Source organism: Mus musculus, chromosome 10 (genome assembly GCF_000001635.26).
Source record: "Mus musculus strain C57BL/6J chromosome 10, GRCm38.p6 C57BL/6J".
Classification (NCBI taxonomy): Eukaryota; Metazoa; Chordata; class Mammalia; order Rodentia; family Muridae; genus Mus; species Mus musculus.
The window spans coordinates 6999663-7027172 of record NC_000076.6 but is presented as its reverse complement, the minus strand read 5'-3'; the positions used below and the strand labels follow the sequence as shown (position 1 = coordinate 7027172).

General features: G+C 40.0%; 2 protein-coding genes across 11 annotated transcripts in view; one reads left to right on the top strand and one right to left on the bottom strand.

Moving 5' to 3' along the window:
- Positions 1-27510, bottom strand: part of Oprm1 (opioid receptor, mu 1) — a 279617-nt gene that overhangs the window by 11037 nt on the left and 241070 nt on the right. For all 5 annotated transcript variants that reach the window (NM_001302795.1, NM_001302796.1, NM_001304955.1 and 2 more), the window contains one exon: positions 13067-13132. In NM_001302795.1, coding sequence (NP_001289724.1) covers positions 13067-13132 — 66 coding nt within the window. The remainder of the gene's footprint in view (positions 1-13066; positions 13133-27510) is intronic.
- The window catches only part of Ipcef1 (interaction protein for cytohesin exchange factors 1), a 169004-nt gene that overhangs the window by 27610 nt on the left and 113884 nt on the right, over positions 1-27510 (top strand). Inside the window, exon 1 of one of the 6 annotated variants that reach the window (NM_001033391.2) lies at positions 3988-4031. The exons of 1 other annotated variant lie outside the window; for it this stretch is intronic. The gene's annotated coding sequence lies outside the window, so the exon portion shown is untranslated. Of the gene's footprint in view, positions 1-3987; positions 4032-26733; positions 26829-27510 lie in introns of those variants that run through there. 4 more of the 6 variants (XM_011243081.1, XM_017313969.2, XM_011243080.2 and 1 more) reach the window with 4 other exon arrangements.

Genomic DNA, 27510 nt, shown 5'->3' with positions numbered 1-27510 from the left:
AAGTCTGGCAGCCTGGGAAGAGGCAGGGGCTCCTCGTGCAGAGGTCACTAGCCCATATTCTCCTCTGTTTTCTTCTCTAGAGGCAAAGGGAGAGTATGCCTCACTGTACAAAATTGTCCAAATAATCATCAGAAAGGATGCGCGCGCATGTGTGTGTGTGCACATATGTATATGCATGTGTGCATAGGAGTGCATGTAGGTGTATGAAGAAGGTTGGGGACTACATGGATAGTCATTCATGAGCAGTGGAGTGGTAACATATCCAGCATTCAACATTGTAGTACACACATGTGATTTGATCACCAGAACAAACACTTTGCTATTATTTCTGTTACTACTGCTGTTCTTGTAAGATTTCTTTAGTCTAGTTGTGTGTGTGTGTGTGTGTGTGTGTATTTGTGTATATTTGTGAGTTTGCATGAACATATGTGTAGGGGCCAGAGATCAACCTTGGGTTGATCATTCTTAAGGAATCTTCCACCTTGTTTTTTTGAGACAGGGTTTCTCTTTGTCCTGGAATTCCTAAGTAGACTAGACTAGAGAGCCAGGAATCCCCAGAGATCCAACAGACCCTGTCTGCTCAGATCTAGAATTACAAACATACATCATCAAGCCTTGCATCCCCCCTCCCTGCTGTGTTTTCTAAGCAGGGAGCTCATACCCTTATGCTCCTTTGCAAAGTAAATACTTTCCTGACTGAATCATCTTCCTGTTCCCACCTCCCCCCTTTTCTATTTATCTTCTACTTAATTTCAATTTGATTTTATATAAGACAAATGGATTGTTCCCATTTTGTGTTTAGAAAGAAAAAAACTATTTTTCAGGCTACATTTGAAAAAGGTTAAATGACATCTGAAGACTCAAGAAAAGTCTTAAAGGTAATGGTATCTTAAAGCTGTATTTTTATTGAACAAAACAAAACTTGGGAAGATATATATACATACACACACACACACACACACACACACATATATATATATACATATATATATACATACATATATATATATATAATTTAGAAAGATTATGAGAATAACTAATACCCCTTGAGGAGGTTAATATATTATTGGAAGTAGTAATTTTAACAGTTTTAAACTCATGTTCAAAGATAAAATTGGACTAATTTTCAAAAGACATCAGTCTTCATTTCTTAGGAAATCACAGTGATTAAATTAACTGCAGGCAGCCTTTCATTATCTGAAGATAATAGGAGTATTTTGGGGGTTGGAGGGAAAGGAAGAACGACGTATATCCTAGCAAGGGCTTCACAGTTGAAACCTCTCCCACCTATCTCTCTTGGAACAATTTATATATTCAAGGCATAACCCCTACTGCAGCTTCTTTTACTGTTTTTGGCTTAAAATCCAATTCAAATGGAGGACTAGAATGTTTTTCTTAGAATTGGAACAAAGAATTTTTTTCTTTTAATGGAGTGCATAATATGCCAGCTCTAAAGAGAATCCTGTTCTATGGGAAGAACTCTGAATATTGAAAAGGCAGTTCAGTTCCTTCCTTGGATGTATTTCAGGGCCCTGTCCTGACAACTATATGAAATCGGACACTGGACAAGGACAGTAATGTCACGCTCATTACTTGGGCCTTTTAAATTGCTCTTTCACTTAGAAATGAGATACTGAATTTGCTGAGCCTTAAGGAAATTGCACATTGATGAGAGACTAAATGGATCCTTGTTTGTCATGTCAACAGAGGCTTTCTGTAGATGGTAACATAATTTTCATCAGTGAAAAAGAACACCCATTTTCTTCAAGAGCTTTCCAAACTCAGAACAAAGGAGACAACATTCTGTGTCTAGTCCCACCCACACAGCAACCATAGTCTGTCCTTCCTGGAGGTGGCCAGGACCCTAGCGGCCCAGGATGGGATCCTCCTGGTGTTCTGCCTGGCTGGACTGTCTGTCTAGAGACACATACTATTGACTGTGACTCAGGCCACAGGTATGCCTTTCCAAACCTTCCCTGGCTAGGTCCTGAACTGAACAGAAGAATCATAAGGAACAAAGTCCAAGGAGAAGAAGAAAAATGATTTAGTTTAGCATGCTAAGGCATTCTTGTAGAGTTGCAGGTGTTTATCCTGAAATGCTGTTCCTTCTGTTTGGGGAAGGAAGAAGGAAGAAGATGTGACATGAAGTCTTTCCAGGGAGGAAGTGGAGATGTGAGATTTTATGTGCATCAAATGCAAAGACAAGAACATGAAGGGAAGCTGATAACTGAGCAGTTGATCCAGATAATATGCATCTTATAACAGTGTCTCTAGTTTAACCATGATCATTTCAAAAAGCAGGTAGAAACTGTTCCGCTAAAGGATGGTGTCATGCTGCTCTGCAATTTAACACCATGAAATGAGAGCTTCAAAACGCAACCTTTGCACAATGGAGAGAGGAGGAAAAATGCTTTAAATTTACCTTGCATGAAAATAGAAAGTTTCTTGCTTTAGGGTGATAGGTATGTCATGTCTATATTTAAATTTTGGCCCCAGAAGCAGTTTTACATTTATGAATGTGCATAAATTTCCATTCAAACAGAAAAGATCATTTAAAAATACCCACCTCCGTCGGACAGCAGTGCAAATCAAGCACACGTATCCATGTCCAAAGACTTTTATTAATTAGAAGCAGACACTGTTTTACTTAAAGGAGGACATTGTTTAATGCAACTGTGACTGAAGCAAAATACACAGTGTGTTGTGTAATTTAAAAATGTATATAAAGAAGGTAAATATCCTAACCCATGAGTCCAAACATTTGATCTAGGTCTAATTGTGAGGAAACATTTAGACAAATCTAGCCGGTGGGATAAAGCAACCCAAACCAAAAAGATATTGAAGACCTGGAATGGACAATTGATGCTACAATAGCCATGCTTTCTATACCCAAAGATTTAGTCAGAAACAGAATTGCACTTGTGTAGGATGGGGAACTTTCTTGTTCTTATTTCTTAAGCAAGACAGTGTAGTATCTTATTATGAAGCACTCATATTGCATTATCTATAGTACCCAGAGGTCTAACGCACACTGGGAAGGTGCTATATGCTTCATTCTATGTAAGACCCGGGAACATCCTTGACTGTGGTATCCACAGGCTTCTGGAAGTAGCTCCCTGGTAGACATTGGAGATCTACCACATATAAAGTACAGATTGATCTTTGATTGGAGCCTGGATTGAAGATGAAATGCAACAAATTCTCTAGATCAGAAAGGACATTACTGATACAATTAGGGAAATTAGAATTGTATAGTTTCTTTTTTTAAAGAAGAATAGTGTATATTCTATACAAATATCTAGGTTAGACAATGAGTGGATCATTGAAACATTTTCCCCACTGGCAAGATTCAAGGAAAATGGATGGAAGTTCTAAACTCACAGACACCTCTTTTCTTTTCTTTTCTCTTCTTTTCTTTTCTTTTCTTTTCTTTTCTTTTCTTTTCTTTTCTCTTTTCTTTTCAAAAAATGTGCATGAGTGTTTTTGCCACCATGTATGTAAATATACCATGTGATTCCTGTTATCTTTGGAGACCAGAAGGAGGCAGTAGATTCCCTGGAATTAGAGCTATAGAAGGTTGTCAGCTACCATGTGGGTGCAGGGAACTGAACCAGGATCCTCTTTAAGAAGAGCAAGGACTTGTAACTGCTGAGTCATCTATCTGCCCCATGAGCACATTCATATTCAGATCATGTAAAAGTAGAGACATGCCTGAGTCTGAGTGCAAGGGTAAGAACACACTTTTCATTATAGCACTGAACACTTAGCTTTGGGGATCCGAGATTTCACCCCAGCTCACCACCACTCACATCTTCTTTCAGAGGAGATGATATTAGACAGCTAGTTCTCTGAGCGAGGCCCTTGGCCATTCCCCACTGACCAACCTAACTCTCTTGTTGCCTGTTCTCAGGTTGATATGCACGATTCTGATGTCCTCATAAGTAGTTGAAAATCTAATAACATCCTTTATTATATTGTCTCGTATAGCTCAGCAGCAGTAGACCTGGAGTGAGGAGCTTCCTAACATTTTGGTATGTCATCAAAAACTCTCTGAAGAGAGCTAGCTCTTCCTTTGAGTGACATTTATTACCTGCAAAGCCTACTCAGTACTTTGTTATTCTAATTGATGAACCAAATGAGAATAAAGTCAGCATGCTGTTCTCAGGCTAATATGAAGAACAGCGATAGATAAAGGTATTGGCAGATTCACAATTCTATTCTACCATTGGATTTCACCAGAAGTGAATCTGGGCAGTGATTATTTTACAAGGGATAAATTGTTTGTTAACATTTTGGGGCAAATTATTTTATTATCCCCTCAGTCTGAGTAGAGCTTACTATAACTGCACTAAGCTAAGCACTCTAGGATCATATCATGAGACTATTCAATTTTGGGAACAGCTGTGGGTTTAGATGCCCACATCCAGTTGAATGTCCTATAAATGGGTATTTATTATTAAGAATTTATTAATAATTACAATGAAATGAAACACATAACAATAAAACACATAACAATAACAATTTAAAAATGTTTCTATATTTAAAATTTAACCCTAATGATATAGGTATACATATTTTTGCTATTCCTCTGACTTTTGATTTATAAAATGACTTAAGAAAGATTATATATTTTAGCTCTCAGCTGTGCCATACAATACCTTATTGGTTTATTTATCTTTAAAAAGATGAATCATAACTAAGCTTGCAGGGAAAGGCAAGGGATATATTACTTCAGAGTGTAATATCTCTATGGATAAAGTTAAAGTTGTTTGTGGTAATTGTTCAGAATATATAAGTCAATTAATTTAATACACTTACTCTTTTGAGAGCCAGGAAATGGTAAAATTCAGGAGTCTCTCAAGTATGTAGTTTCTACCATTTCCAATTTCATGGACTACTACGTTTGAAGCAACACATGATCTTTTTAGTGGAGATCTCCTTTTAGTTCATAGTAACTAAACGCCGGGGTGGGGCTGGGTGCAGGTGTCCAAGTTTGTCATGTTAAAGTCAGTGTTGGTGCATAGCTCAGGTTTTCAAATGTCTTCAAATATATATTCTTATGTTTTGACATGTGTATAAGAGATAGGCATTTAATAGACATTTATTGTATATGTGTTTGTGTGGGTGTCATGTACATGTAGGTGCCTGTGGAGTCCAGAAGAGGGCATCAGATCCCTGGGAACTGAAGTTACAAGTAGTTGTCTGTGCAGTTGTGTGCTAGGAGCTAAACCTGAGTCCCCCGTAAGAGCATGAATTGATCTTAACTATTGAGACACTCCTTTAGCCCCATATGAATTATTTTTGATGAAATAGTTAATAGAATTTAGATTTTTACCTTCTTTGGTACAGAATGCCTTATTATAAAATTGGATGTAGTGTTGAGTAATTTAAATAATACCTTTTATATTTATACTTTCACTGATGTCTTCCAAAACTGGTTTCCTAAGGTATTGATGAAAATGAGACATTTAACTATCTTCAAAAGTCAAGTACTTTTTCTAGAAGAATCTTTAGGTGAGGGCCATCTCCATTATGAAAAACACCTAGGTAGAGCCAGAATCATTATCAAAGAAAGGCGTGCCACAAGTGGAACCTTTGCTGATTGGAAAACTGGATTAGACCGGCTCTGAAATCCCTTGTTACACAATGCCTTCTGTTGATGTAAAGTAGCAACTGGCTCTCCCATCGATGACCAAACTAGGCTATTTAATTTTTATAAGAATTGTCAGAATGCTTATCGTGAAGAGAAATCAGGCTGTAGATCAGCTGTGGGTTGAGACCCCTTTGAAGTCAAACAACTCTTTCACAGGGGTTACATATCAGATATCCTGTATATCAGATATTTAAATTATGATTCATAACAGTATAAAAGTGACAGTTATGAAGTAGCGGTGAAATTATTTTATGGTCTGGGTCACCACAGCATGAGGAACTGTATTAAAGGGTTGCAGCATTGGAAGGTTGAGAACTGCTGCTCTAGACGTTGATGGCTGGGATTGAATCTTGTCTGGGACATATCAGCTGTGCAATCTTGGTCTTTGGAAGTTAACCTTTACATGACTAATTTTCTTTCTCAAAAATTATTATTATTGTTGCAAGGGAAAGAAATATGCCAAGACAAGTGTATGGAGGTCAGACAACTTCTTTTCTTTTTCATAGGACATGGTATGATGTGGCTAGTGCCCCTTAAGACTGGAAGAGGGATTAATGAATTAGTACAATTTAGAAGAATGCCTGGCATATAACAGAGTGCCTATGAGGCTGGCGGTGAAGGCTCCTGTATCAGAAGGGGGAAGATTATGTCTTACAGGCTTTTGTGCATTTAATACCAAGTCCCACAGGTTTCTGACCTTTCAAAGTAAAGTGATCCTTGTGTTGAGTTTTGTTCACTCCGAACAGCTGTCTCATATCGTCACGGGCTGCTCTGGTTCCCTATGAAGCTGACACGAAGGCACCACACAGACTCCTCTCTGTTTCCCACTCATTTCTCACATGAGCCTATCGCTTGGTGGTCGCTCTTGGCATCGCTGCTTCTGATTCTCATTTGCCTCTCATTGCCTTCCCAGGATGTTCCGCACACATTGAAATTCCTCTGGATTACAATGTATGAAAAATTGGTTTAAAAATATATATATAATTTTAACTGATTGGTTCCAAAAGAAGGAGTTGAGGCAGTCACTAAGCTTATGAAATGCCTTTAAACTAATGCAAAAAATATTCTAGTGCTGGGCGGTGGTGGCGCACGCCTTTAATCCCAGCACTTGGGAGGCAGAGGCAGGCGGGTTTCTGAGTTCAAGGCCAGCCTGGTCTACAAAGTGAGTTCCAGGATAGCCAGGGCTACACAGAGAAACCCTGTCTTGAAAAACAAACAAACAAAAAATTCTAGCGGTTTTCATCCTTAGGGGAGGTCAGTGAGTCACGGTGAAGGAGGCTTGCCCAGTCTAAACATGTGTAGCGGGAGCCAACGACTCATATTCAGTTCTCACTCACATGTGTCTACATTTCTCAGCCCACGACTATTTTTGAGTCCTTCCCAGGATTCTTAAGCATAAAATGCCTGTCTACTTATTTTGACATATTCCTGCTGGGCAGTGAAAATTGTGAGTTTATGTGAGGATGCAATTATGAACACAGGGTTAGGTTTTTCTTATTCTGTCCTTCTTGTTGTGTCTGTCAGTGTTACGCTCTAAGACCCACTTGATTTATGTTACCACGTGATTTAGGGCACCACTGGACTTTTTCCAGAATTGACTGTGTGGTGCCAAGTCTCATTCCTTTCATAGAGAAGCAACTTGGATTCCAAGGTTTCTTAATCTATGTAAAAATAAACTCTGTGTTAAAATCTGTGTGCTGGCAATAAAGGGATAGATGACCACATATGGCTTTTTTCTTGAATATACTTTTTTTTTTGCACAAAATATGACATTATGAACAGGAATGAGACATCTGGGTTACAAAGCAAGGATAGACAAGTTAGAGACACAAAGCCTGTTACTCAAAAATAGAACCTGCAAGCTGTTTAGGTTATCTATAGGTCAGATTAACGTTTTTCTAGTGAACAAAATCTTTTCCTTCCCATATTTGAGCTTAAAAATAGGAAAATAGCTTTCTAAGGGTAGAATCCATTTATTTCGTTATAAATCTCAAAATCTTTTGAAATTCTTTATACAAATGAGTACGGCATTTTTGTTATTAGATATTTTCTTTATTTACATTTCAAATGCTATCCCAAAAGTTCCCTGTACCCTCCCCCCACCCGGCTCCCCTACCCACCCACTCCTGCTTCTTGACCCTTTTTCCCCTGTACTGGGGCATATAAAGTTTGCAATACCAAGGGGCCTCTCTTCCCAATGATGGCCAACTATGCCATCTTCTGTAACATATGCAGCTAGAGACACGAGCTCTGGGGGTACTGGTTAGTTCATATTGTTGTTCCGCCTATAGGGTTGCAGACCCCTTCAGCTCCCTGGGTACTTTCTCTAGCTCCTCCATTGGGGGCCCTGTGTTCCATCCAATAGTTGACTGTGAGCATCCACTTCTGTATTTGCCAGGCACTGGAATAGCCTCACACGAGACAGCTATATCAGGGTCCTTTCAGTGAAAATTTGCTGGCATATGCAATAGTGTCTGGGTTTGGTGGCTGACTATGGGATGGATCCCCAGGTGGGGTAGTCTCTGGATAGTCCATTCTTTCCTCTTAGCTCCAAACTTTGTCTCTGTAGCTCTTTCATAGGTATTTTGTTCCCTATTCTAAGGAGGAATGAAGTATCCACACATTGGTCTTCCTTCTGGATTTTCTTGTGCTTTGCAAGTTGTATCTTGGGTATTCTAAGTTTCTGGGCTAATATCCACTTATGAGTGAGTAAATATCAACTGACTTCTTTTGTGATTGGGTTACCTCAATCAGGATGATATCCTCCAGATACATCCATTTGCCCAAAAATTTCATAAATTCATTGTTTTTATTAGCTAAGTAGTACTCCATTGTGTAAATGTACCACATTTTCTGTATCCATTCCTCTGTTGAGGGACATCTGGGTTCTTTCCAGCTTCTGGTTATTATACATAAGGCTGCTATGAACATAATGGAGCATGTGTCCTTATTACAAGTTGGAACATCATCTGGGTATATGCCCAGGAGAAGTATTGCTGGATCTTCAGGTAGTACTATGTACAATTTTCTGAGGAACTGCTAGACTGATTTCCAGAGTGGTTGTACAAGTTTGCAATCCCACCAACAATGGAGGAGTGTTCCTCTTTCTCCACATCCTAGCCAGCATCTGCTGTCACCTGAATATTTGATCCTAGCTATTCTGACTGGTGTGAGGTGGAATCTCAGGGTTGTTTTGATTTGCATTTCCCTGATGATTAAGGATGTTGAACATTTTTTTCAGGTGCTTCTCAGCCCTTCGGTATTCCTCAGTTGAGATTTTTTGTTTAGCTCTGAGACCCATTTTTTAATGGGGTTATTTGAATTTCTGGAGTCCAGCTTTTTGAGCTCTTTGTATATATTGGATATTAGTCCCCTATCAGATTTAGGATTGGTAAAAAAAATCCTTTCCCAACCTGTTGGTGGCCTTTTTGTCTTATTGACAGTGTCTTTTGCCTTACAGAAGCTTTGCAATTTTTTTTCTTTTTTTTTATTAGGTATTTTCCTCATTTACATTTTCAATGCTATCCCAAAGGTCCCCCATACCCACCCCCCCCAATCCCCTACCCACCCACTCTCCCTTTTTGGCCCTGGCGTTCCCCTGTACTGGGGCATATAAAGTTTGCAAGTCCAATGGGCCTCTCTTTGCAGTGATGGCCGACTAGGCCATCTTTTGATACATATGCAGCTAAAGACAAGAGCTCCCGGGTACTGGTTAGTTCATATTGTTGTTCCACCTATAGGGTTGCAGTTCCCTATAGCTCCTTGGGTAATTTCTCTAGCTCCTCCATTAGGGGCCGTGTGGGTATTTATTTCATTTACATTTCCAATGCTATCCCAAAAGTCCCCCACACGCTCCCCCACCCACTCCCCCACCCACCCACTCCCACTTCTTGGCCCTGGCGTTCCCCTGTACTGAGGCATATAAAGTTTGCACGACCAATGGGCCTCTCTTTCCACTGATGGCCGACTGGGCCATTTTCTGATTCATATTCAGCTAGAGACACGAGCTCCAGGGGGGTACTGGTTAGTTCATATTGTTGTTCCACCTATAGGATTGCAGATCCCTTTAGCTCCTTTGGTACTTTCTCTAGCTCCTCCATAGGGGGCCCTGTGATCCATCCAATAGCTGACTGTGAGCATCCACTTCTGTGTTTGCTAGGCCCCGGCATAGTCTCACAAGAGACAGCTCTATCTGGGTCCTTTCAGCAAAATCTTGCTAGTTTATGCAATGGTGTCAGCATTTGGAAGCTGAATATGGGATGGATCCCCGGATATGGCAGGCTCTAGATGGTTCATCCTTTTGTCTCAGCTCTAAACTGTGTCTCTGTAACTCCTTCCATGGGTGTTTTGTTCCCAATTCTAAGAAGGGGCAAAGTGTCCACACGTTGGTCTTCGTTCTTCTTGAGTTTCATGTGTTTAGCAAATTGTATCTTATATCTTGGGTATCCTAAGTTTCTGGGCTAATATCCACTTATCAGTGAGTACATATTGTGTGAGTTCCTTTGTGATTAGGTTACCTCACTCAGGATGATGCCCTCCAGGTCCATACCATTTGCCTAGAAATTTCATAAATTCATTCTTTCTAATAGCTGAGTAGTACTCCATTGTGTAAATGTACCACATTTTCTGTATCCATTCCTCTGTTGAGGGGCATCTGGGTTCTTTTCAGCTTCTGGCTATTATAAATAAGGCTGCTATGAACATAGTGGAGCATGTGTCCTTCTTACCGGTTGGGACATCTTCTGTATATATGCCTAGGAGAGGTATTGTGGGATCCTCCGGTAGTACTATGTCCAATTTTCTGAGGAACCGCCAGACTGACTTCCAGAGCTTTGCAATTTTAAGAGCCATTTGTCAATTCTTGATCTTACAGCACAAGCCATTGCTGTTCTGTTTAGGACTTTTCCCCCTGTGCCCATATCTTTGAGGCTTTCCCCCACTTTCTCCTCTATAAATTTCAGTGTCTCTGGTTTTATGTGGAGTTCTTTGATCCTCTTAGACTTGAGCTTTGTACAAGGAGATAAGTCTGGATCAATATGCATTCTTCTACATGATAACTGTCAGTTGTGCCAGCACCATTTGTTGAAAATGCTGTCTTTTTTCCACTGGATGGTTTTAGCTCCCTTGTCAAAGATCAAGTGACCATATGTGTGTGGATTCATTTCTGGGTCTTCAAGTCTATTCCATTGATGTACCTGTCTGTTGTTTTACCAGTACCATGCAGTTTTTATCACAATTGCTTTGTAGTACAACTTGAGGTCAGGCATGGTGATTCCACCAAAGGTTCTTTTATTGTTGAGAATATTTTTTGCTATCCTAGGTTTTTTGTTATTCCAGATGAATTTGCAAATTGCCCTTTCTAACTCAGTGAAGAATTGAGTTGGAATTTTGATGAGGATTGCATTGGATCTGTAGATTGCTTTTGGCAAGATAGCCATTTTGACTATATTAATCCTGCCAATCCATGAGCATGAGAGATCTTTCCATCTTCTGAGATCTTCTTCAATTTCTTTCTTTAGAGACTTGAAGTTCTTATCATACAGATCATTCACTTCCTTAGTTAGAGTCACACTGATGTATTTTATATTATTTGTGACTATTGTGAAGTGTGTTGTTTCCCTAATTACTTTCTCAGCCTGTTTATCCTTTGTGTAGAGAAAGGCCACTGATTTGTTTGAGCTAATTTTATATCCAGTGAGTAGGGCATTTTTTTTTCTTTTTTGAGAAGGATTTCTGCACTACTTTGTAGACAGTAAGAAATTTGGAGAGAAATAATAAAGTTCTCAGGGTCCAAAAAGTTTCTTATAGTCTGACATTTTTATTGTTTGTTATTCAACCTGTTGTCCTCTGTGAAAACAGCATCGTTCCCAATAAAATCGCCAAAAGCTAGCTAACAGTCTTGGGTATCCGTTTGCACAGGAGAAAATATAAACAGATCTTAACAAGAATCTCAGGAGTTCTGTTAATAATTAATGAGCCACAAGGAGCCCTTGGTAGATGCCTGAGGTGATACTGAAATTAACCCCTAGATCTGAGAAGCTCAACACAACAAACCTTTAATTCTTTTCCACAAGGAATGGGTGAGAAATCCAGGCAGTGTGCAGGTTGGTGAGAAGGGGAGGAAACCCAGCTTTGGTGGCCATCAAGGATATGGCCTGAGGCAAATCTGCCCTCGTGTGGCACCATCTTGTCAGTAAGTGACCTCAAGGGTTTGCTACCATGGGGAAGGCAGCAGGCTAGCCTTCTTTGAACTGTAGTCAGCATGCATCACCTCTGCCAGGACTGTTGGCTGGGGTTACTCACACTGCCTTCCCAAACATGCAGAAAACTAAGGGAGGAGAGAAGTAGCTAGAAGCTTCCCGAGTTATTTATTCTTGGATGACTTTTACTGTAAAAGTTTTGTGGCTACATACAACTTTCTCAAACCCTTCCTACATATTCATTCTCATACCTTACTAAGTAGCTGGTTGTTTGAATGTCTTAGCAATAATTTAACATTAAAATGGTTATTTATTATCTGTATGGATGGGTGCAAGCTTGCATGAACTTATGTGTACTACATGCATGCAGGGTAGGGTGGGGTGGGGCAGTAGAGGGCAGCTGATTATCTGAATGTAGAGTGGCAGGTAGTTCTGGACCCGAGTTCTCTGCAAGAGCAACTAGCGCCAGCCCCTAATTCACATTTTTAAGTTCTTGAGTTTAATAGGAACAGATTTTAAAGAGGATTATTGAGAAGAAAATATTTTTCTTTATTTGCACACAGATCTGCATCTCTCAGTGTTTATCCAAAACATCTCCTTTCTGCATCTCACTGGCTCCTTTTACTTGGAGAAGTACCTCTCCCCATCTCTGTGACCCTGTCCATTGTAGACTCCCCCATCTGACATAAGAGCAAGCATAGAGCTTAGACTAGAACTCATATCTCATTAATAACAACCAAAGCTGTTATTCATTCATCAAACCTGATGGACCGTGTGCCAAGCACAGTGCTTGGGGCTTAGGCACAACGGCCAAAGCCTCTTTTACATTTTGTGCATTTCCTTCTGTCCTTTCCTTGTATACAGATTCTCAGGTTCAGTGCTACCCCACATTACCACTCATCTGAAAGAGACCATTTCCTCAGTGAAAGCTGAACTTACTTTCAAAGTCCAAATATTCTAAGTACACCCTTCCGATGGACCAAGTTTTGGGCATGGATCAGAGTGGGTTGACATGGATCAGAGTGGGTTGACATGGATCAGAGTGGGTTGACATGGATCAGAGTGGGTTGACATGGATCAGAGTGGGTTGACATATCTTATAGGGAAGAAGCCCAGGAACCCAGGCTCCAGGTCCACAACTGAAAGCATGATCTCAGTAGTCAACCTCATAGCTCCAGCCATCCTGCCAAACTTAACCAGAGTTTAAGGTTACCTGCCAAGCTGGCCTTCCCCGGATTCCTGTCTTGGGCCATCATCAGGAAGAAGGTTCCTCATTCCTCTACGACACAGATAATGAACAAGTGTTAGGATCTTTCCCTTTGATATCAGGAATAAGTCAAGGATGCTTATTGCTACTATCCAACAACATAGTATTGGAGTCACTTGTAAAAGAATTTAAAAAAAAAAGAAGTAATTAAGATGTCAACTATTTTCCAATTAAAGAATTTAACTTGTAGAATCTTAAACATGGACTATTAAAACAAACATGTAAATATAGAAAATTACCAAATATGTGGTCATTATATTAAATTGAGTAACAGTTCCTCATGTAAGGAATGATATGAAAATCAAATGCCTAAGAATATCTCAGAAAATATATGCTACATTTCTGTGGATAAATTTACTGTTCTATCTAACATCTTTGGGAGCAACTGAAGAAAGCATAACTAAATGAAGGGATGCCATGACTACTACTGAAAACCAATAGTGATTATCAATATATTCTACCACTCTAAGGTCACAGGATATCTGTCTTGTCTTCTAGAACTATTCTTCTTTCCCTTTCCATATTACATCTATGATCAGTGAGCACTTGATTTTTGACATGGTTTCAAATAAGGGACATATTTCATGCTTTAAGTTAATAACAATTACCCCAATATCATTTATAGGCTGATATATTACAACCTACCAAACTTAAACCAGGGCTATACAGGGAGATCCTGTCCCTTACCTCCCTATCAAAATAGAAAGTCTGTTAAGCAGCTATGACTCTCGGAACTGGACAGAGATATAAAGAACTCAACAATGATGGCATAATTGTCTAAAATGAATAGCTTTAGGGTACGATAAGGGCCAGAGATGCGTGTGCAGGTTAAAGAATTCAGACCCTAAAGATAGAATCCCACAGTTAGAAAACAGAATACAAGCCTGTTGTGGTGGCACATGCCTTTAATCCCAGCACTTGGGAGGCAGAGGCAGGTGAATTTCTGAGTTCAGGGCCAGCCTGGTCTACAGAGTGAGTTCCAGGATAGCCAGAGCTACACAGAGAAACTCTGTCTCGACACCCCCCCCCCCAAAAAAAAAGGAAACAGAATACACACTCAGGTCCAGCACAAGCATTTGTTTTTAAACACATTGACCTCAGAATATTTTCTCTGACTAAAGTCCACGAATTATATAAATTAATAATGGAGGCTTAGTTTTATATATTTTTATTTTTATGGTACTTGGAGAATATGCATGTGTGTATATTCATGTATGCCAGTACATGTGCGTGTGTTTGTGGGGACCAGAGGTCAGCTTTAAGAGTCTTTCCCTATCACCCATAATTTTACTTTTTGAGACAGGGTGTCTCATTGAACCTCTGGATCTGGTTCTGGCTAGACTGGCTAATGGGCTCCCAGGCTCGGCCTGTGTTGTGCCCTGACCTCTGTCCCCAATGCTGGGTTTACAGGTGAATGTCACCATGCCTCGCTTGTACACGAGTTGTGGGGATAGAACTCAGGTCTTAACATTTGCATGGCAGGCACTTCACAAACTGAGACAACTTCGTGAGCTCCCATAACTCAAATGTCTACATCCCTTGAAGGAATCTCACACACATATAAACAGTTGGATTAAAAAGCAACTGCAATGGGAAATATTTAGACTTTATCTTCATTGAAATACATGTAAAACTTTAGGGGCATAATTCATGCATTTTAGGGAAATTTATGCTTCAGAAGTATCTACTGAAATGCTAGAAATAATAAGACTCAGTATACAAAATTAGAGCAGTAGCAAAACAGCAAAGTCAAGAAAGAAATAACAGCAACAGGGGCAGAAATCAATGAGGAAAGCTATGGAGAAAACTAATAACAATGAAAGCTGGTATTCCGAAGGAAAAAAAAAGAAATAAACTAGAACTCCAGCACCGCTAATATGGGGGAAATAAAATGCAAATGAAACGTCCCAGTTGCAACTCATAACTTTCTAAGTATTCAACTTCAAAAATCACATTTGGACATGGGTTAAAAGTAAAGGCAAACTAGATAATACATGTACTGATTAATACGGACACATTGCTCACCAGCCTAGCACTAGCACTTGAGAATCTATTTTGACACACACACACACACACACACACACACACACACACACACACACACACACACACACACACACAGGGGCTAGAGAGATGGCTCAGAGGTTAAGAGCACTGCCTGTTCTTCCAGAAGTCCTAAGTTCAATTCCTAGCAACCACATGGTGGCTCACAACCATCTGTAATGGGATCTGATGCTTTCTTCTCATGTGTCTGAAGACAGGGACAGTGCACTCATATACATTAAATAAATAAATAAAAATCTACTTAAAAATATAAATCCAGAAAATCAGAGAAAATTATTGACCGTATAACCTTCCCAGGTATAATTTATCTAGTATTTAAAAACTATTATAACATATAAAGCTAATTGAGTTTAAAATTCCGATTCACAGAGCTGGGAAAATCAATCAGGTTTTGGAGCCTGCAGCTTTCATCCACTCTGTGTCACTGTCCTTCATAAGCTTATCTATCTGACACAGAGCAAACAGAGCTTAGGATAGAAGTTACCCCTCATTAATAACAACCAAAGCTGTTATTCTGTCTGAAGGGCATTCATAGAATACTTGGACTTTGAAATTAAGTTCAGCATTTACTGGAAAGAGGAAATGGTCTTTTTCAGATGTGAAATCTTATGAGTGGTAATGTGGGGATAGGTTTGAACCTGAGAGTTTATACACAAGGAAAGGAAAGAAGGGGGTGAGGAAGGGAGAAATGGAGAAAGGAAGAAAGGAAGAAAAAAAGAAAGAAAGGAAGGAAGGAAGGAAGGAAGGAAGGAAGGAAGAAAGGAAAGAAAGAGAGAAAGAAAGGAAGTCTAAAGAAATTCCCACGAGCTAAGCTGGGCACAGTGGACCATGCCTGAAGTCCCAAATACTGAGAAAGCTGACTCAGAAAGAAACCCTTGAGGCTATGAGTTCCAGACCAGTCTGAACAACATATAGAGACTCAATATAAAGAAGGTAAAATTAAAAAAAAAATCCTATGCGTTTGAATCTATAAGATCATACAAATTGCAATTGAACACAACTGAACTTTAACACCTTGGTCATAGAGGAAAAATAGATTTATAAATATACTCTGTGACTTTTAACTTCGAGGTTAAAATTAAATTAGGGTGGGCAAGGAGAAAGAGTTAGTTGTAGGTTAAAAGCAGGATGGTGGGTGCAAGGAGAAAGTGAGGGCGAGGCAAGTGGGCGAGCACAAGGGAGTGAAGGGCAAAGGTAGTGGGTGGACCACAGGAAGCTTCAGGGACCACAGGAAGCCAGGTGGAAAATAAACCCAGTTGTGGCTCCACCCAATTGCAAACCAGAATAAATCAACCCGTAGACAAATGGAAAATCTCACCCGCAACGTCTGCTGAGAGCCAAAAACAAAAATCAGCAAATATATATAGACGAAGGGGAGGGGAAGGTGTGTGTCCAGTATTAGCTGCTTTGTGTTGTCTGCATTACAGTGTCTGTATTAACTCTCCGAGACTTGATTCAGAATGATAACCAAATCCAAAAGACAAAAGAACAAATACTTTCTTCAGAAATAAACTTCAGCAGAGACTGAAGGAAAGGCCATCCAGAGACTGCCCCACCTGGGGATTCATCCCATATACATTTACTAAACCTAGACACTATTGTAGATGCCAATAAGTGTTTGCTGATGGGAGCCTAATATAGCTGTCTCCTGAGAGTCTCTGCCAGAGCCTGACAAATACAGAGGTGGGTGCTCTTAGCCAATCATTGGACTGAGCACAAGGTCTCCAGTGGAGAAGCTAGAGAAAGGACCCAAGGAGCTGAAGGGGTTTGCAGCCCCATAGGAGGAACATCAGTATCAATCAACTAGTACCTCCAGAGCTCCCAGGGACAAACCACCAACCAAAGAGTACACATAGAGGGTCCCATGGCTCCAGCTGCAAATGGACATCAATGGGAGGAGAGGCCCTTGGTCCTGAGAAGGCTCAGTGTAGGGGAATGCCAGAACAAGGAAGAGGGAGTGGGTGGATTGGTGACCAGGGGGAGGAGGGATGAGACAGGATTTTCGGAGGGGAAACCTGGAAAGGAGATAACATTTGAAATGTAAATAAAGAAAATATCTAATTAAAAAAACATGAAAAAAATGTTGTATTTACGTCTTCCCACTAGGTGTCTCTTTTCATACATGTTATGAATGCAGAAAGCTATGCTGTTCCTCAAGGCACTTGTTTATATATATATATATATAGATAGATAGATAGATATAGATATAGATATAGATATAGATAGATATAGATAGATATAGATAGATATAGATAGATATAGATAGACATAGATAGATAGATAGATAGATAGATAGATAGATAGATAGATAGATAGATTTGAATTTTGGAAGATGTGAAGAATGCTTTTCATTATTGGACTAATTCATCCTGAAGAACAAAAAGGTCTCTTAGCTCTTACTTTAGTGGCTAGGAGATGCAAGCACACATTTGGCAGCAAATACAAATCTTAGATCCTGGCATTGAGGATGTTAACAGAGAGGGAAGCTAGAGACGTTAGACTTCATAGCCTGCCTGGTTAGAATTTCAGCTAGCATTTCAACCCCACTGTTCTTAGATGAAATCCCTGAAAGGACATTTGATACCAGAATAATCCATGCTTGGCTATCTAGTGTCTTCTAGGAGTTTATGTTCTCCTGACAAAATCCTTCATTCTAGCCTGTGACAGCTCACCTGTGTAGCCATGTAGCCCTCTGAATAAGCATCTAAGTATGGGTCTTGCTGGGTATCTTATTAACAAGTTGCTTGCCTACCTTTACTTATTTCAAAGCACAGTTATTTATTAGCCTTGTCTGTATGTCTGAGCTGGCTCGTTGTCGGAGTCATCCATTTGTAAGAACGTGTTGAGATTTAATGCTCACAGAAAAATCAAGCTTACTACAAAGGAAGAGAAAAGGCAGAGGGCACTGAAGGAGACAGCGCAGCTGAGGGCCAAAGGGCCCTGGGCCCGAATTCTAAGACTTGAGTATGAATTCTGGCTTTCTAACCAGCTAATGTTAATCCTGAAATTTGCTGGAGAAAAACCAATTCCACCATTTTGGGCCAAATTTGAAGTAAGCTTTATTAAGTATTAAATGCTGACCAAGAGATGGATTTTGGTCAAGACAGCTCTCTGCAATTTCCCAGCTGAGTTGGGAGGGGTTTATTGTGGGGATTTATTGTTGGCAGGGGTTTATTAAGACAACGCTTATAGGCTCCACTACTTTCCCATGAGGCCGTTGTTCTATTCCAAGAACTACAACTCCCAGCATTCCAGGAGGCCACCTGGTCCTTGAGCAGGTGGGGCTTACAGGTTATTTTTGGGTATTAAATTAACTCTGAAAAACGGTTAGTGGTAGGTGTCTCTAAGGGGGTGCCTTCACTTCCATACGGGTAGGGGATGTCACCATACAGATTTGCAGTGGAGTCTGGAAAAAGGTTGAGAGCATTTACCAGATGTAATCCTGACCCATTCTTCACTAAAGCGGCCCTTCCCCTGACCACGCACAGGTTTAGCTCTGCATGGGCTTTCCCTACTAACGGGCCCTGGACTCTGCTTTTACATGGCCACAAAGCTCATTCAGGAATTCACAAAAGAGGAATTCTGATTTCAACATGAGAGAAATGCATGGAAGATAGGGGTTGGTTTTATATTAGTTTTCCCTCAGTTGCAGAAGCTCCTGCTACACCAGGAATACTCACGGTGGTGAAAGGCTATGGAGTCAAATGATGTTAAGCAAGCCTGAACTAAAATGATTGGCTACCTCAGAGCATGCGCACACTGCAGCGATTTCACCAACCAACCAACCAACCAACTCTCTTGAATGGAGAGAAAATACGATGATTACTGCTGTGGAGAAGTTGGGGCGGAGATGTAAAGATACAAAGAGAAGGGACATTATGTGCCATGCTTGGCCTGCCTTGGAGTCTGTCATCTGTTCTTGTCTCCAAAAGCTGCAGTGAAATAAACTTAGTGCTACTTGGCACTCTACCATGGTTCGGATGAGAGGGAATCGTGAGAGAGTCTTTAGTGGTACTAAGAAATGGTCACTTGTTTTTGGACAGTGCTTTCTGTGACCTTGCCATGGTTTTGAGCTCTATTTCTTATGCAATGCAGAGCATAGGCCAAATATAAACCTTTAAAGACACGTCTTAAGTCCCCACCTCTCTTTTGGACTTCAACACACAGTAAGTTTGGAGTTTATTGTGACAAGTTCCGAGAGTCCCTTGGATCTGGAGCTAGCAAAGAGAATGCGAAGTTACCTACAGGTTGTATGCATTAGTGAACAAGGAGTTCCAGTAGGGTATGTTTGTGTGCGTTAGAATGTATATATGCATGTGGTCTAAGGCTGGTATATACATATTCTTTTTAGGGATTGTTTATGTGAGTAATTGCAGAATTGAGTATGTATACCCACTAGGGTACTGGTGTGCCCCACACACCAGTGAAAGGGTTGACCAGGTTTCAACACTGGGGAGTAGCAGAAGCTTCTGCTGGGGTGCAATCAGTGACAGGTACCTTGTTGTTCCAGCCTATGTGTATGCTATGTAGGTATAGACTTTAACCTTTGAGTTCTGGAAGCCTGCAGAAAAAAGCAAGAAATGCCTGTAGCTGAGCAACCCAGGGGAGCCTCATGGCTCCCAGAAGACCATGGCCAACAGTTATTTGTGCTAGGTATTGGTAGAACTTTTCAGGAGACAACAGAGGGGGCTTGTTCGGGATCCCTTTCAGCTAGCTACTTTGCTGTTGCTCTGGTGACATGGTCTGCAGGGAACAAATTTTGACACTGACTGTGGGCAGGGATTTCTCTCACTCACGTATGTGAGATCTGTGTGCTGGAGCCTTGATTGTTAGGGCTGACAGTACGTGTGAGAGAACACATGGAGAAGGCAGGAAGGAGCCTGTCAATCCTCTTCAGATGATGTATTCCAGGATGCTAATGGTGTTGAACATCAAGTAATTTTAAGCATCACAGTTTTTCTGTTTTATAAAAAAGCCCGCGATTCTCCTACCCATCTGTCAATTCCTCATCACAGGGGAAAGAATGGAAACGAATGCTTTGCAAAGGGAGTAGAAGAGAAAAAAACAAAAATGGAGAATTTTCTGAAGTAAGAAAAACGAGTTGATAGTTGGACTGACAGGACTGAAATTAAAATCCAGAAAAAAAGAAAAAGGAAATTATTTGTATAAAGCTGCTTTGGTTTCTATCAGTTTCCTGGAGAATGAATCCCAAATGCCCTGCACCCGCACATATCCATTAGGACATGTCACATCCTAATGGCAGGTCACTATCTGTTTGCTTTCTTCATCTGCTCTGGCATGACAGGAGAAATTTCATGTTAATTGGCAAAACAAATGGATTATTTCATGTCCCATGCTTTTACACAGGAGGCAAGATGAGTGCTCTCTTTGCTTTCTATGGTGCCACTGTGATGGCCCATCAACAGCACGTACCTGCTGACCAAATGCTCCTGGTGTCAGTCAAGGGGAATGGTCTCTGCTCTAGTAACTGCATGGTTTTGATGACTGAGTCTTACACCTTAAGGAGGAAGGACTGCTGGTGCCATGTTTCTTCTGGTTTCTGGGTTAACAAGGATATTGCATTTACCTATATTCCTCTACTTTCTATAAATCTGCCAATTGCTATTCTAATGCCTTATCAAAACTAGCATTGCGACTTCAGAGGGTAAATGGGTTATGAGTTAATCTGCTTTTTAGAAGTATCAGTTCTTCATTTTGGTATTTCCACTTAAGGCTCAGGAAAAGGAGAGTGAGCCTAGCCCTCATCTTATTTAAATTGGAAAATGATTTCTAAATCGCAGTTATGATCTTTTTAGAACTTTTTTACTGTCATTGTGTGTATGTGTATCCAAGTATGTGTGTGTGCATATTGTGTGTGAGTGTGCATGTGTGTATGTGTGTGCATGTATGTTTGTGCATACGGTTTGTTGTTGAATGATGCTTTCTACTCACCAGGTGTACATGCATATGTACTGTGTGCATGTGGTGTGGGTATATGCGTGCGTGGGTATGTGCATGCATATGGTGTGTGTGTGTGCATGTGTACACATGTTCATGTATGTGTATGTGCATGTATTTATGTATATGGTGTGTGAGTCTGGGCACATGAGTGCACAGCAGTTGTGTGGAGATCAGAGACCACCTATTAGATGTCTGTTCTCTCTATGCACCATGGGATCTAATGATTGAACTGTGTCATCAGGTTTATGCAGCAAATGTTTCCATGTCACTTTAAAGTGATGAGCCTTTACATGTTAAACATCAACATTCTAATCAAACACTGCTGCTAGGTCTTATGAATCTACAAATCCATGTAATAAAACTTTTATTCTTAGTTCTTACAAAATAGAGACCACACCAGCCTTCTTTAAAAATACAGAGTTTGTTGCAAACCATAGTCTTGATCTCTTTTATTTTTCAAAATGATGTGGGCTCACAGTGGACACTTCTGACTTAGCAGTTTCTAAAGCAGCTAGAACACACGTAGTATCACTTGGTATAAGGAAGATGTCTGCACTAAAAGCAGACTAGAACGATTCTTCATTTGTATTTGTAAGTAAAGCCTCTTTGTGGTTAACTCTCGGACTCATTTGACAATGAATGATGCTTTCTACTCACCAGGTGCAGACATGTCTGGAATGCAATGTCTTTCAAGTCACAGACTTTGAAAAAAAAAAAAAAGCACATGATGTCATTGGTTTTGCTCTGCTGCCTGTTGTTGGGTTTTAAGGAGTTCTCTAAGGAAGATGACTGTCATCAGTATAACCAAGAAAAGTGTACTCTTGAGATCAGCAATGAGGCTCCAAAAATGTTGTGTGGAGCTCCAGCTAGGAATTTTAATCAGCCCCAGAGTGTGAGAGCAGTTCCATCTTATGAAGCCCATTATCACACCTGCCTGAGCCTCCAAAGTATGCATTCATTCCGTTTGCAAGAGTAGTTTTGTATAACAAACCTATTTCTAGATAATTGCTTCCATTCTAGGAAATTGCTCCCACCTACTGGTCATTCGCTGTGCCTGAGTGCTTGCTCTAATCTGTCTTATTTAGCTTTCACAAAATCTCTGTGAGTTGGTTATTATTATTGTTTAACTTGTGGGGTATCCCCTAATCAGATGAATTAACGATGTTTACAAGTTTGTATACTTAACAAGTGATGAAGTTGAGATTCAGATACAAATATGTTTGTCTCTAGTCCATGTGTTTAGGGCACTAGGTATATATATATGCGTGTGTGTATGTATATATATATATATATATATATATATATATATATATATATATATATATATGTATGTATATACATACATATTTATGCATGTGTATGTGTGTAATATTGGACATATGAAGTAACCTGGAAGCCTGGTGGATACCCAGGTTCCCTAATTGTCATATAAGCTAGTACATATAAAAATGTGGGTTCTAGAACACTGTAAATCTCAGTAGTTGTATTTAACAAATACCACAAAGGTTTGATGAGTTCTATCATTAAAAAAAATTACCATCAGGATTTACAAATTTCACATTATTTTAGTTTCTCCTGAGACTCAAATTATGATTCTTTTTCCTCCTGGATTTTTATCCTAGAACATAATATGTCCAGGCTTGGCCAACTATTACTAATTTTCACATCTGTGCTACAGCATAAACATTTAAATAAAATTTAATTGAATTTTTGGTGGAATAATTATTTACAGAAATTGATTTTATTTGGAGTAAGTTATTGTTGCAATTATTGTTCATGAATAATTTAACAACACAAATATATTACAAACTTGTGCAGTAGCCATGGACACAGTGGAGTGATATCTTGTGCAGTAGCCATGGACACAGTGGAGTGATATCTTGTGCAATAGCCATGGACACAGTGGAGTGATATCTTGTGCAGTAGCCATGGACACAGTGGAGTGATATCTTGTGCAATAGCCATGGACACAGGGGAGTGATATCTTGTGCAGTAGCCATGGACACAGTGGAGTGATAACTTGGTTGAGTGCATGTTCCTTAACCACATAGATGCAGCCTTTTCTCTGTAACTGTGGAATACAACTATGAATGTTGTTCATTGCTAGAATGAAATAATTCAAAACTAATCATAATCTTAGTGTTGATCTTTACATATGTGAAAACTTAAACATAGTTTTCATGTATTTAAAATGCATTGGACACTTTAAAACGATTTTATTTACATATATTGCTTGTATAATAATTCCAATATGATATTGACATAGTGACCGAGTTCACCCTCATTTCCTCTCTTGCCTCCTCCTCCTTCTCACTGAACCTCCTCTTCTCAGCTGGCTCCACTTTTACTTCTCTGGTTCTTCATTTTTATGTAGGTGAACCAGTGAGTTTAATCAGGGCTATTTACAGTAGGCACATAAAGGAGAGTTATTTAAAGGAATATGGGTAACTCGCCTGCACCTACACCACTTAAGAAATTGTCTATCCGTTTTCCGGAAACCATGGACTGCTTCTAGCGCCTCATGGGTGGGTGGGGGGGGGCTCTCTCTAGCAATTGGTAAGTAGCTATAGAATCTCAAAGAGGAGCTTGGCCCTCTGAGTTCCCCCTCTCTTGATGCAGGAATGTTGATGGGCCTAGTCTTGTGCTTGTCCTATGTTGGGAATCATGGCTTCAGAGCTCAGCTTCATCATGTCTGGAAGGTGACTGTGTAACACTTCACCCCTTCATCGAGCACTTACATTCTTTAAGCCTCCTCTTGCATGATGTCGAAGGATTCCTTTTGAGATTCTACCAGCCAGCTGCCACATATCATGATGAGTTGTCACAATTATGATTAATGATCAGCAGACTGCTCGCTCAAGTAGGCTTTGCTTTGATTGTTAATAGAATATCATTAAAATATTTTTAAAAGAGTTATTCCATTTAAATTATGTGTTTGTTTGGGGGTATGTGCACATGAAGTTCAGGTACCTGCAGAGGCCAGAAAGGAGTGTAGGATCCCTTGGAACTGGAGGTACAGAGGGTCATGAACTGACTAATGTGCTGGGCCCTAACTCCTCTAAAAGAATAGTATATGATTTTAATCCCTGAGAGACTGCCTTCTGCTTTATAAACAAACAAACAAACAAACAAACAAACAAACAAACTCACAAAAGTGTCTTATGACATTCTCATCAGGGTCCTAATCATTTTTAAAATATTTGATAATGCAAAATTTATTTACCATACGAAATACTGTTTCTTCCTTTAGTTCTTTCACATATATGTACCTTGTTTAAATTAATATTTTCAGATTGATTTTTCAAAACAATTTTGCTCTCACTATTTTTTTGAAAGGCATTGTGGAACTAATAATATTTTCACCGAAACCTTGGAGCTATGAGTTCACCTTTACCAGCACATGCCCATGTGTCCCCTAGTGTGGTTGGTAAGCTTCTTCTCACCACCAGTTAGGAAACATGCTGTCTCAAGTCTTATCATCCTCTTACCCCCAATTTTGGCTGACTGTTTTTCATGAAGGAGAAACATGAATTGAGTTTAGATTACTTTCATTTCTCTCCAGTGTGTATGAATGCTTGCCTACATATAAGTACATATACCACATGAGTTCCTGGTGTTCATGGAGGGTGGAAGAGGGCAATGAATCTTCTAGAACTGGAGTTATAGACAGTTGTAAGGCATCATGTTAGCTGTGGGAATGGAACCTGAGTTCTCTGTAAGAGCAGGAAGTGCTCTTAATTGCTGAGCCATCTCCCCTGCCTGTAGAGACAGTTTAGATTTTGCCTATATTCTTAAGTAACAGAGCTCTGGAGCTCTGAGGTTATTAACTAAATGTTCATAATCCTCTACAGCCAGCCTGTACGTTGGCACAGGTAGACTATGGATAGCATAATACAGGAATATCCATCCCCAGCTGGCCTTGATGCCCACTGCACCCATGTCAGCAACTGTTATTTCTACCATTTGCTCTTCAGTTGAAGAAAGAGTGACAGTAGTATTGTCTCATGCCCATGAGCTATGGATTGAAAAGAAAATTTGTAATGGATCATTCATGATGGTAGTATTTCATGAAACAACAACAACAAAAAAAATCCATAGAGAATCCATAGGCTTCTATATGGAAATTCATAATTAAATGATAACTATTGTTGGTGTATTCAACTTATTAATTCAACAAATATTTCCTGCAACATCCAGGGCACAAAGATTGGGGATGTATCAATAAACATGTGAAGGGTACTTTGTAGTAAACAGTAATTTATAAATTTCCACACAGGGTTCCTTCCCGCCTTAGACCATTAATATTTCTGGATGAAAGTGACATACAACCTTTATATATTAATATGCCTTAAGCAGCACAAGAGCTGGGCAATTGCCTAGACTGTGTGCTGCTAGGGTCCACTTTCCTACCAATAACTCCGAGTTACTATTTACTAATTTCTATGTTCTATTTTGGCTGCTCTTGACCCAATTGAGCAGCTCCTGGTCCTTTTACATGGTGGCTCTCCTTCTCCCTCCTGTATGTCCTTCTTCCTTGGTGGCTCTTTCTCCTACATGTTCTTATTCTTCCATGGCAGCTTCTCTGTCTGTCCCCTTCCTCTTCTTCCTGTTCCCAAGCCTGAGAAGCCTAAACCTACCTATCTCTCTTCTCCCCAGCTCTTAGCTGCTGGCATCTTTATTCATCAATCAGAATTAACTTGGGGGGGGGCTGGGTCCCAAAGGTCACATGCTGACTCCAAATCTTGGAGGCCAGCACTTAGCATTAGAATAAAAACAGTGTTAGGCTGACCCACTACACGACTTGACACAGGTAGGCATCATGATGGGATGTCATATAGTAAAGAAACAACTGCAGAGTTAATTACTCATTACAAAGAAGAAAACTTCACGGATCAAAGCACAGAGTCTTGGATGGCATCAAAGGGATTGATCTTTTTCAAGAACTTGACTAAGCATCATTTGGTGAGGGAAGTAAAAATGTAGATGGTATAGAACATCTTGGGGGAAAAATTAAGTGTGTATAGAAGGCCTGTTATTAGGGCAAATAGGTTTAAGGAAGTTTAGTTTAGAAAAGACAAGCAATTCAGGAGACTATGAGAGATGTGGCAAACATCCAAGAGTGGGGAAAAGAAGAATTCTGAGCAAAGAGTATTCAGCTTCCTTGTAAGATAGTCTCAGAATGTTGGTGTTTATCTCAAGACCATGTCAGAGACTTAAGAAAATAGATTAGTGGTTACACAGCCTTTTCTTTTAAATCTCCAGGCCAGGTCCTGTGATAGGATGGTCTGGCTGTAGCAAAGAGGAAGAGCCTTGTAGGGTGGGGGATGAAGCTCGGGTAGAGTTATCTTTTCAGAGAGCAGGGAGTTGGAAGGAGTCGTAGCATGTAGAAGCAATATGTTCTGCATTATCCAAGGTGGCTCTGATGCTGTGCCTCCCTTGAAAGCCAGTATTAGAGAAAGCAGGGGAAAGGGCAGTTCATCACTGTTTCCAATCCCTCCCAACTTTTCCAGGATTTGTTTGTTTGTTTGTTTGTTTGTTTCTAGAAATCTGACTGAAGAGCAGACTCAGAATTCTAATGGAACAAAGTCTTCTAATGGTGTGGCCTATCAGCTCAAGGAAGCTTTTGAACAGTACATCCTAGACTGTGTCCTTCACCAGCATAGGCAGCTGGGCACAAAGAAGAGTAAGTCTTGGCCACTTTTTTTGCTGGTCTCTGTATCAGCTCAAGTACAGGAATATCCCCAGAATGATGGTCTAAAACTGTGACCATCATAAACAATGCCCCATGGGAAACATGGGGTCATTGGCATAGGACAGGCGGGAGAACCTATTGACGCTAGTTTCTACTTCCAGCTACTCAAGAGACTGAGGCAGGAAGACCAAGTAACACAGATCGAGTTTTAGGACAACCTAATAACTTAGCAAAATCCTGTGTGTGGGGGAGGGAGGGAGTGAAGACAGAGTGTGTGGGGGTGGGGTAGCATGGGGTGGGGTGGGGGAACACTTTGAATGAAAAGGAAATCTAGATTCAAATTCAGACACAAACTTCCTAATCAATTGCCTAAATTTCCCCATCTAAGAAGGGAGTAATAATAATATTTTTAAAATAAGAAGCTCTGATAATTAATTATATTTCCTGGCACAGAAAACTTACCAGAGAGTTTGGTTACATAGCACATACTTAGGAAACACAAGAAAGTGGGCTGCTGTACTGTAATAAAGAAGAGTCCAATATGCTTTCAGAATGAGTAAGGAAAGCTTTCAAATCAATAATAATTATATATTATTAAACAGTTCACACAGATGACCACTAACTCATCCTTTCTTAAGTGATGGATATGTTTTACAATACAATGATTTGTGAG